This window comes from Mercenaria mercenaria, chromosome 6, assembly GCF_021730395.1.
Source record: "Mercenaria mercenaria strain notata chromosome 6, MADL_Memer_1, whole genome shotgun sequence".
Lineage (NCBI taxonomy): Eukaryota > Metazoa > Mollusca > Bivalvia > Venerida > Veneridae > Mercenaria > Mercenaria mercenaria.
In genome coordinates, this window is record NC_069366.1 from 33,355,758 (window position 1) to 33,367,961 (window position 12,204).

At 35.4% G+C, this 12,204-nt stretch overlaps 1 protein-coding gene across 1 annotated transcript in view; it reads right to left on the reverse strand.

The window, feature by feature from the left end:
• LOC128557672 (low-density lipoprotein receptor-related protein 6-like) overlaps window positions 1–12,204 on the reverse strand; it is a 33,439-nt gene that overhangs the window by 4,657 nt on the left and 16,578 nt on the right. The window contains exons 10-24 of the mRNA XM_053545583.1: window positions 11,618–11,694; window positions 10,634–10,790; window positions 9,796–9,948; window positions 8,524–8,644; window positions 7,907–8,081; window positions 7,431–7,556; window positions 6,732–6,828; window positions 6,074–6,213; window positions 5,116–5,308; window positions 4,119–4,249; window positions 3,448–3,607; window positions 2,569–2,690; window positions 1,799–1,924; window positions 826–1,026; window positions 162–344 (exon numbers count right to left, since the gene is read on the reverse strand). Of these exons, the coding sequence (XP_053401558.1) occupies window positions 162–344; window positions 826–1,026; window positions 1,799–1,924; window positions 2,569–2,690; window positions 3,448–3,607; window positions 4,119–4,249; window positions 5,116–5,308; window positions 6,074–6,213; window positions 6,732–6,828; window positions 7,431–7,556; window positions 7,907–8,081; window positions 8,524–8,644; window positions 9,796–9,948; window positions 10,634–10,790; window positions 11,618–11,694 (2,162 nt within the window). The remainder of the gene's footprint in view (window positions 1–161; window positions 345–825; window positions 1,027–1,798; window positions 1,925–2,568; window positions 2,691–3,447; window positions 3,608–4,118; window positions 4,250–5,115; window positions 5,309–6,073; window positions 6,214–6,731; window positions 6,829–7,430; window positions 7,557–7,906; window positions 8,082–8,523; window positions 8,645–9,795; window positions 9,949–10,633; window positions 10,791–11,617; window positions 11,695–12,204) is intronic.

Sequence of the window (12,204 nt, forward strand, 5' to 3'; positions counted from 1 at the left end):
CACTTTAGCATTTTTTTACACAAACCTATCCACAAATGTTTCTTATTAATAAAATGATATAGTTATTTTACCATTATATATCATCCAAATAGTCAACTGAAACAAAGGAGATTAAGACAGAATGAAAATATATTTGACGCATTTTCGGTAACAGCACACACCTGTACAAAGTGTTACTCCTGATGTGGTGTAATTCCAAGTTCCGTTGCTTTGACACAATATCTGTTTCATAGCCATATCAGGCACGAATCCTTCATAACATTTATACAAGCAAACATCACTTGGAAGCAGAGAACAGTTTCCAAGCACTACGCCATTATCCACGTAATCTGGACAAGTTATAACTGGAAACAGAAAACAAAATTATTTGTTGGAATTTTCCATCAGCTATATGTCCATATCTTACGAAACCAGTAACACTGTAACGTTTCAGAGCCACACAAATCTCGTCGGTGAAAAGCTAGCTCATCACCAAAGGTGATTTGATGTGCTTATATACTGTCATTTTACTCCAATGACAATCGACAGGTTTACAAATTTGCATATTAATGAAATTACTTCCCTTTATGCTTTCAGTAATCGTTACAACACAGTGTTTTGATAAATGCTTAATAATACATAAAACATTAAATGCACGAAATCAGTACAGTTTTACCACACACTTAGTAGTAATGATTCAACTATTTTATATTATCTTTACCCGTTTTACGATCTAGCAATAGATATTATTAGTTACACTGCTTGTTGGTGACAGGATACGGGATATACGCTTTAATGGTAAGCTTTTCTTAAACAGATCATTTTTTTTTCAGCACAAGCACTTACGTTGGCATGGATCTTGAACATCCCAGTGTAGTTCATTTTGCAATCCCTGCATCATTTGTTTATCGCACGTGAGATGTGGTATAGAGGGGCGTGGTTTGTATCCATCGTTACACGTGTAGTTACACGTGTTACCTTCAGTACCGATACAGGCAGAGTTTTCAATAATATCACCATTTGGAATTGACATTTCACAGCGGGGAACTGAAATTGTTTGCCAATAATCAAATAAATATAATATAAAAATAGTTCTCTAAAATTCGTTTGAAATGCATTTCCATTGTCAGTATTAATTTTATTAAAAATAACATAATTTTATGATAAACATGAAAAATCACATTCTAAGAACTCAGTCACACGTACAGTGCTCCATATGGAAATAGGTCTTCGTATGAGTAACTGTATACACGTGCATTCTGCAAGGGCACACCGACTGACGGTGTAAATATATATTAACATAAATGAATGCAATAATAAAAACATAGTAGTTAAACACCAACATAATACATAGAAAATAAACACACAAAAAGAACCCAAATAATGGCTTCAGCTACTTATACATTAAATAGCTAGCTCGTCTTATAATAATTCTGAATATACGAATAGAAACAAATGGAGGGAGTTGGTAAGTGATGATAGAAAATGCTTAGGCTATAATGCATTCAGATTTTCAGATTATAAGTTGTACACTGCACATGTGGACATTATAATTGAATCCATTTCCAGTAACTTTTTATCATAAATAATAATCTTACGTATTTTATTCTAAAATGGCTTCGGGAAGTCAATCTTGTGGAAAGATACTCATAATTATGTATTTGCAATTATAATTCTAGATATATCTTTGAAATAAACAATTTCATTTCTATTTCAAACTAACTCATGCTTTATCTTCGCCACAAGACGAAAGTGTCTAAATGTCATGACATGTACAGAATCACGTAAAAGCAACTGAATAAACTGTAAAAGTTGTTACCTCTTAAGCAAGTCTTGTCGTCCATCAGAAGGTCTTCATTCTGAGGGCAACCGCACGAGTACCCTCCGGGTCTTGGAAGACAGAAATGACTGCAGCCACCATTGTTTGTTGCACACTGAGGGTTGACTGCAATATTTAAAGGCATATTTTGAATATAAACTATGATGCAAACAGTATGTTTTTCAACAATTTGTTAAGTATTTAAATTAAAAAAAAATCAAGGACAAAACTCAAACAGGAATACCATCATTCAAAACTTCGTGTAGATGTATACTATTGAAAGCGGACTTAGAACACATATACGCTAATAAAAGATGGGTAGCACAGATGTAAGAAACAGATACAATCGTACATGAATAAGGAACACAGCATTGCACCGATTTTGAACGGTCAGAAATAAAACCACCACAATAAACATTTACAATTCATTACATGTTTTCATTTATTCACATATTCCAAATTTAATCACATATTCCCAATTTATTCACATATTCCCAAGGAACGATTTTAAGACCAAGGTAGGAAAGACATGGTTAAAGAGAATGATGGTTTCCTTGAATTCGCTACATGGAAATTTTCTTCTATTTACACCTGTATAATTATTTGCAACTTCTGTACATTCTGTGTTTGTGGTCTAATTCAAAGAAGCGCATTAAAATAGAAAAGTAGAAAACTTTTCATATGGAGTTGTAAAATACATGTCTTTTTGTATGCTGATATCTTACGTACTGCGGCCTAATAAATTAAAACGTAAACAAGAAAGCACCTACCACGGGTATTTGTTGGAGCAGTAGAGCTGTAAACATCCAAACCATACATCTTGCCAAGTCCAAATTCTGGCCCGAAAAGCTTTGTGTCATTTTCATTGTTCTTGTTCACCCTTGTAACTTGTCTGGAAAAAAAATGAAGCTGCTAAATGATAAAAGCTCTTCCGCTGTTTCACGAAAACGCTTTAGTATTTGGATTCGAGATGAGGCACTTTACAAACAAGCTGGTAAGTTCCCCTTACAGTTTAATATGTTACAAGATATTTTATTGGCCGAAAGAATCAGGGGGACCTGTGTTTATTTTTCAGTAAGCCGATGCCATGGGTAAACATTTATAACAATTGGTTTTTTGAAATCATCATTTCTGTTTAAAGATAACTAAATTCACATATTAAATGAATTCACACTGCAAGTTATTTCATTTTCAGAATTTTACAAATTAAAAGATGACATTGTATCAAATGTATGTCAAAATTAACATTCGTATGACTGCACTGTTTGAGGAATACTTGTCAAACATTTTCCTAGGGGACATGAACCCGCCCCTACCCCTAGAAACTCCGCACCCTCTAAACCAAAACCCCTGATCCGTCCTTGAATATGGATCAACGAGTATGACATGTTGATAAGAAAGTGCATACAATTTTATATTCAAATTTTATGTTCAAACAATATCTACAGATCTCTTTGTCATTATTAAAATACTGATCATTTTTAATAATTCATGGTTATTTTAATTCATATTCATCCTCATTCAAGTGTAGTTCGCACAGGTAAATGTTTAACTGTTAATTCACACTCATTAATGTTTTGGTAAGCCACTGCTAAAAAAGGGAAAAAACAAGGGGGAAAAAACAACAAGAAAAAAAAAACCACACTTACTGATTGTTATTGGCGACATAGTATAAGTAGTCACCAGCTAGTTCCAAGTCCATCATCCTCGCTCCACTCTCTACTTTCTTGAACGTTTGTCTATTCTTACCATCGTAATCACTGTAGTATATTTGATCCAAATAACCGTCCGTCCAGTAAATACGCTTAACTATGAACAAAAAAAGTCCCAAGATTATCTACTACATCTTTTGTAAAAGGCGACTAATACCTTTATTAATTCCTACACTCTGTCCTACAAAAGGAAATCTAGTGTTTTGGTAAGCAGTTTAAGTTAGAGTTTTGTGAAACAGAAATATTTGCGAAGCTATTGACATCGGACTACTTTGTCAGACTATTTCAACTACTTGTAAATGTGATTTCAAAACGAAAGAATAGTCTTACTTAATTTTTTTTTAAAAGAATGCAATCATTTGTTGGCACAGTAATGAACTTCTAAAATAAATTATGTTACACCACACTTCGAAATAATTACTTAAAATTAAAGGCAAAGTATGCCAAATTAGTACCGGGATATATTTAAAAATACATATGATATGGGCATACATTTGTTAGTTTAAAATGGTTTTAGCGCAGTTTTTTTCAACACGACAACAGTAATTTTGTCTGGTAAAAAATGACATTTTTTAAACACTTCAAAGGGCAATAATCATATTACATACCAGTAGGATCAAGGGCGATTCCATTCGGCCATACTATATCTGTTGTATGAAGAGTTTGTTTCGAGCTTCCGTCCATACCAGCACTATAAATGACTGGCAATGTATCACTGTAGTCTGACCAGAACATCAGTCTGAAATAGTACCATTACGTATTAAGACATCTGAGCCGCACCATGAGAAAACCAACATAATTCATTTGCAACCAGCATCGATCCAAACCAGCCTGCGCATCCGCGCAGTCTGGTCAGGATCCATGATGTTCGCTTTCAAAGCCTATTACAATTAGAGAAACCTTTAGCGAACAGCATGGATCCTGACCAGACTGCGAGGAAGCGCAGGCTGGTCTGGATCCATGCTGGTCGCAAATGCAATATGTTGGTTTTCTTATGGTGCGGCTCATTTCTATAATTTAATTCAATGCATTGCTAGCAAATGCTACTGAATGCGTCTATTGGGCGAATTGCACATTTTTATTCATAGATAAAGTGCCTTTACCCGACCGTCCGACTGCCGTCACATCTATTGTCTGTACTATTTATGCCTGTTTTACCGCCTGAAAGTGTCAGCAGCCTCACAATTTGACGTTTCGAACTTCTTTTATTATGAGATTCAATTACGCCCCATATACCATGCACAAGTATTTAAGTACCTCTTCATATTTGTCGGTAATTCGTTTAAAGCCGCTCCACAGTTGCAATGTAGTTGCTAGCATGGAAAGAACAAGTGATTTACTCCAAACCATAAACAACTGGTTTACTGCACACAAAAATGCTGGATAACTACACACAAATAAGTGGTGTACTACACACCGTAGTGAAGCTATTTAATGTACAACATAAGCAAATTGTTCATGAGATTTAGTCTACGCCAGTAATAGGTGGTTTACTGAACAACATGTACAGAACATTCAATGTACACGGCAAACAAGTGGTTTACTGCGCAAAGTTAGCAAGAGGTTTAAAGGGAAGTAATGCAGTATGATACTCATTATACATACCCTTCTGCTGGATCAAGCTCAATGTCACGTGGTCTATGTCCTTCCCAGACCACCACATTACTTTCTCCTTGTTTATTCAAAACAGCTATAAAGCTGTTATACAGAACTTCTCTGTAGTAATGGTTTCCCGTGTAATAGATATTTCCCGTGCTGGGATCGAGGGCAAGCTGGTCAGCATATCCGTACATATCACCTGTAATATGAATAAATGTGTAGGTCAATAAAAACTTCTGACCAGAAATAGACCATCTTGAAAAAAAATCTAATCTTTTCTTGTGTACGGTACGGGTATAAGGAATAGTGACGCGACTCTTTTCCATAGTCCACCGATAGGTTAGGTATAAAACCTCTGTAGGTTTAACACTAGGTAAACCAAGCCCCAACCTTAAAGTTATAATTTAGTGATGCAAAGCCTGGACTATGGCCGACAAAAAACATAGAAAGTAGTGTTTCCCAATTTATATACCCAGACACTCTCCAGGTTGCTGCGGCAACCAATAAGTTCTTGATAACGATATAGTCGGATATATAAATATTTTTACATTCTTAAGGGAGCCAATTAGTTAGTTTCAGCAGCCTAGTGATTAAAAGCACGTTATTCTTTCCAGAATATGTAAGTACTAAACGTCAAGTATACAGCGAAATGTAAAATTATTCTCGTTTCTGTATCAAAAATTTGGTATATATTCCCTTCGTTTGTTTCCATTCCTTTTTTTTTGCTTTAGTAGATCTAACATTCCATGCCAAAAATATCTGCTTCATTCTGCAGAATTCTTGGGTCAGCTAAGGTCACTATGTTCTTCAGCACTAATCCCAATAAATATCTCAACAGTGTTGGGACATCGGTACTTAAAATTATATGCACTTAATATAGATTTTCTATATTCAAACCTATATCTAGTGACAAAATATTTCAGTGAAAGAAGAGTATAGTGCGTATTTGAATAAATGTGTTTACCAAAAACATTTGCAACGAGACGTTCTTGTGTGCCATTTAAATTGACGGCCCAAATTGCAGCCTGAGTCGTGCCTGTCCACACCATCTCACCGGTCTGATGATTATAGATCACACCGTCAGGTCTGTCTACTGCTGGTGTTCTGAAATAAAACAAGTAACCATGAAACAAGACAGGAACTGAAGACCAAAAATACATTTTTCACATTTTCTGCATGACTCACTCTTAGCCCCTTATTAATTACACGATTGGTTAGCTCTAACACTATTTTGTTAGCACAATTCTTTTAACTGGTTTGAAATAGTGTTTTCACATCACCTGTAACTTCTAATTTTAGAAATATTCTTAATCAACTGTTTAGCATTGTCCGCGTTTCTTTTCTTTTTATTATTTTTCAGTCAATATAGGCTATATCCATCACCCAGAAATATTTTTTCACTTTAAAAATAATCAGAAACGATTTGACTTTTAAGATATTCCAGCAGAACAACTTTTACAAACTCTTTATGTACTGTATCAAATCCTTTTTTCCCACACTCAGACGCTCACACCTTAGAATCACACTTTTTGCAGCGGAGCGTGTACAATGAACCGTTAAAAATGTTGTTTTTTTTCTTGTCTTCGTGACCAATACAATAAAATGAAGACACATGTTCGTACCTGATTCCAATGGCAGTGTTTGGATTATCCAGTGGAATCTGGAAGACTTCCATGTAAGTGGTATCAGTAGCGAGAATAAAATCATCGTAAACTGGCGCTGAAACATTATAATATATACATAGATACAGTGTTATATCTTTTTTGTTTGGCTTAATGACAATTCGACACAGTTAGAGGTCATTTTGCAACTTTGCAGCTTTTCGTAGCGGAGGAAGACTCAAGGTGCCCCTCCAAACATTAGTTAGACACAGGCGGGCACCTGGGTAGAACAAGCTCGATTGACTGCTTCCTCAAAAGGAAGAATGTTATTTCCATAGCGACGTTTCAAACCCACAGCAGTAAGGGGAAAGTGATTAAGCCAGCGCGGCCAAGAAGGCCCCTGCTTAGGTAGTCTATACTTGTTTTTAGTAACATTTACAAACTGTACACAAGGTCTGAAAAATACTAACACATATCTATCTTTGTTAAACTCCTTTTAAAAGATTCTTAATTTACAACTTACCAAGATTTTGAACATAGCAAAGCAACTTTATTTCTAAGGCAACGAAGTACCATAACAGAAAAAAGCAAACTGGCAAGCTGGAAAGTCATATCCAACTAGAAATGAAATTGCTGGAACGCATGTTTCCGCTTACAAGCGACGTAAAGCCATTTATATTGCATGTTTACGTGACAATAAACGAAAGAAAAATAACTCACTCGAAACACACTGTTTTCCATCTGTATGTAAAGTAAAACCTAATCTACATTTGCACTCGACAGTTGTACCATCAGTCAAACAAACATGTTCACAACCTCCATTATTGGAACTAGGACCACATGGATCTAAAACACAAAAAGATGTAAATATATTACGTAAAGAACAAGGTACAGATTTGAACTGCCTTGTTCAAAAAGACATCCCTAGCTAATATTTTGTTTTGCTGAATAAGGGATAAACACATTGTATGAAACTCAAATAAACTAGAAAATACACTAGTAGTCTTTAACATGAAATATTTTACTTTAAGCAGACGTTTAACCAGACAAATACATGTCCAAGCCATGTGATGTACGATGTTTATTTCTTGTACAGATTCCCATGGAAAACCGTGATCGAAAAGTTTATTATAGTATATGTGCAAGTATATGATCTATTTTTAGAAAGCGTTTTGTTACAGTGTTTGATCGCTTACTTGGCATAGCTGGCTGCAGCCTGGCATCTAGAATCTTCACACCGGAAATATCTTCTACACCAGTTATTGTTCCTTCGTCTACGATTGGCAATCCAAATGTTGGTGTGTAAGCCCCTAAATCCCCAGACCGAATGACAGACTTGTCGTTCTCTTTATTGATTAATACTGCATATTCCTGAAATTGTAAATCATGGTTGGACTGATATCGGAGATGAAGCATATTTCTTGACAAAATGGCAGAGCTTTCCGATGCCATTTGTATGCACAAAAAAACAGTCTTTTGTAAGAGTTTCGATAGATCAGTGGTTCTATTCAATTGTACGTACATGTCTTGACATCTGACCAAAGAGTCATCTCTTAGAGGTGAATTAGTACTTTCAGCTGCTGAAAGATTGGCAAGAGCAGTGGTTATATTCAAGGGCTCGTATTTATCTGGGAACCAGACTGTCCAGACAGTCATTTCCCATGTGTGCATTTCTTGATATTTATCTTTACGAAAAATAATCATGGTCATGTAACTTAAACTGTGTTGGCGTGACTTCAACCGATAAAAAAAAACTTCATATATAATGTAGAACTCGTTTTATCATTACATGTTGCAGATAAACATCACTTACCTTATATATGGCAAAGTCTACAATATCCTTATCTGAAGCAACGTAACTTGAAACATTCCCGGAGTAGTCTATCCCCAACAAGTCCGAGTGACCGTCTATACCCTCAACCAGAACATAAAATCTAAAATGGATTTAGCAAATCTTTTTACTATTACTTATGTATGAAAACAGGGAGAATTACTTTTTAGTTGGATAGAACATTCAATTATTTTCTTGCTAAATGCCATGCTGGAGTTTATAAGTTTATTGGGATCAAATGCAGTAGCGGTTACATAAAGGACAATTTGTGTATATACGATCCCCATATTGTTAGGCTATAGCTTGAAAATTCCAATTTCTTTATGTACAACCATAACTAAACTAATGCATTAGTGTCTGATCGTAAACAATACCACATGTTTTCGCGAGAACAGTTATTATCTGTAAGTGTTTGTTTGATAAAACGACAACCTTTTACCTTAAACAAATGAAGTGGAAAAACATATAGCATAAACATATTTCATGAATATTTCCTATTCCAACATTTTAAGGGTAATATAACTTAAACAAAATGAGAGATTTTTATGGTGCATACAATAAAACAGCATGCTTATAAAAGATGTAATAATATTCAGTACAAGGCCTAACATTTTGAGATACGCTGACTTTGGGCAAAACATCAAAGTGCTATTGCATTAACTTGAAATGGGTAGCCGTCAGTACCACTGGTCGTGTAAAAGTTGCCACGAAAGTTTTCAGGAAATGTGTAGAAAATATGTCTTAGTAAGAGAAATAATGTCTATTAGTAGTGTGCACATCAACACATAAGAAGAGTTCACTGAAAGGTGTTCGCAACTTGTCAGGGTCGAAAATATTCTGCCCCAACCCCAACACTACATCCGCTTTCAAACTCCTGCACAACCAACCATACTTAAATAGTCCAGATGCATGTAAGTATCATCCATATAACAATGATACCGTAACTTTCTGATGTTTATTTCTGACATATATAAAAAATTGTACATGATGTATGTGAAAAAACACACAAAAAAGTCAGAAAGTTAAGCCAAAAATGTTAAATGATATTTGGGTGATATTTAAATAGACTGTTACACCTTTTTAGTTGGTACCGATTGGCGGTAGAGGAGTCTGTTATAGTATTGTAGAGCGTGCGTTCGCTCGTGCGAACGTGCGTGTAGTACTGTTTATGGACCTGGCAGCTTGCCGAGCACACCTGGATCCGATGTGTATTTGGCATAGTGTCCTTACAATATGAAAATATAAATAACTTACTCTTCCCTTTTGTTGTCGTGAACCATATGCTTTGGATAACTTATTCCAGTAACAGGATGGTATATTAATGTCAGGTTCGTGATCACCGCGGTAGTTATACCAGCAAGGTCAACCGACTGCAACACGTTTAAATCAGCCAGCCAGTAAGCTTTGCTAAAATGAAAACAATCAAAACAGATGAATACACAATACAGTTAAAGAGAAAGATAATATGAGCTGCGCCATGAGAAAACCAACATAGTTGCGACCAACATGGATCCAGACCAGCCTGCGCATCCGCGCAGTCTGGTCAGGATCCATGCTGTTCGCATTCAGATCCTATAGCAATTAGAGAAACTGTTAGCGAACAGCATGGATCCTGACCAGACTGCGCATCGCTGGTCTGGATCCATGCTGGTCGCAAACCCACTATGTTGGTTTTCTCATGGCACGGCTCATATAGTTCTTATGCACATTCTGAATCTCTTCAACGATGTAATCACTTATATTATGATCAGTGAAGAAATGATCTTCCAGCTAACTGGTCACGTGATGAAACAGAGAGTTTTTATGACTAATGGGCACGTAATCTATGTGGCACATGACTAAGATTTCTTGGGAATTCAGATTCTGTCTAAATATCATTACAACGTTTGAAGAAACGAAGGAAGTAGAGCGTTAACATTCGGAAATACAGATTTTGATAACCAAGAGCACAGATCACCTTGTCTGATACGACTATAATGGAAATTGACTTCACTTCAAACCGTAAAAATATAAGCACCACAAACATCTGAGAGCTAGGATACTAGTATTCTGAGCCTGAGGATTAAACATTTATAGAGTATGCCAAACTTACTTCTGCGTAGGGACCACTGTAAGACTTCTGAAGTCACCTGTATCTACTTGAACAAGAAAAGCAGGGATGCCAGTTTTTACATCGATGTACCAAAGTTGTTGTGGATCTGACGCAACAGCAAAATAGAGCCTCTCTCTACTGTAGTCGTAGGACAAACCTAAAACAGGAAAAACGTTAATAAATTGTACGAAATTCAACTCTTGGACCGAGTTGCTAAATATTGTAACCACTGTTTAACCTGTCCAATGAATTATTTGTTCTTCATCTTTGCATTATATATCGATGAAACACGTCAAAAAGGAGTTTGTAACAATGACATGTACGTGTGGGTTTTACAGATACAGTGTCTTTTCTACCAGCCCCACCTTTATATCTGAAGTAGAAACTATTTTAACCTTTAAGCTGTAGAGAGTTTGACCAGTGGATAAAGTTTTGCGTTACCAGGTACTGGCAATTTTCATTTGGCTGAATTATATCAAAGATTGTTTATATCAGAATGTATATTCATAACACAAACACATATAGTTTTAAAAATTTGTAACTACAAATATACAAGCATGTTTTTATTCTTTTGCAACTTTGAATTACACTTATATTAATCACGTTAGATTTCCACCGGATGTAAGTGAAAGATACAAAAGGTGCTCTCATTCCAGAAGAAATTTCTGGTTCTTTAACGCGTAAAGTATAAAGAACTCTACAAGGAATCTCGATTAAAGTCGCTTTCTAAAGATAACAAGAAATTTTGGCTGGAATAGCGGTGGATCGAACTTGTGACCGCTGGTTTCGTAGTCTGATCTCATACCATTTGGCCTATACTCCCCCTCTATGTAATTTTCGACAGAATTAATCTGCCCTTTTCAGCACTGAATCAAATCACATGACAGCAAGAAGGTAAAAATGTCTCGCTCATTAAGTCATGGGGAAAAATACCAAATGGATCACCACCCAGAGCGTGGAAACAAATCTGTTTAGTCGTAATACCTGTTACGTTATAGCTTTGATCTGTAACAACATAACTCTCTCTGTATGCTGCATCTGGACCTTTGTCAATATAAACTCTGAAAAATAAGTATAGAGATGAGCATAGCGAATAAACTTCTTCACACACTTTGTCGGTAAATGTATACAACGGTTCTACGAATGAAAAGATGATTGTACGGTATTGGAACCCGACTACAAGACCGTCATCAAATTAACATAAAGACATCTAAAAAAATAAAAGATTTACTGTCCCAAAACCGGACGAAATGAACCGTAATTCTGTATGTATATTTTTAATTACTTTTACTTATTAGTTTATTTCTTTTATTTGTTAGTTTTTATTTTCGATTGATATAGACTTCTAACACGACCCGATTTATTTTCCTATTGAACAAACAAACAAATAATACTGAAATTATGTTATTTAAGAAATAATATATAGTAAAACCGTGTTTTAACGTTATTAATACACGAAAATAGGTAATATGTCCGCGGAATTGAGTTATTCTAGCGACATATAACCGATTTTGAGTGTATTAATTTAAGTAAAACACGATTTTAATTTATACATAATTTATTTTATGTCG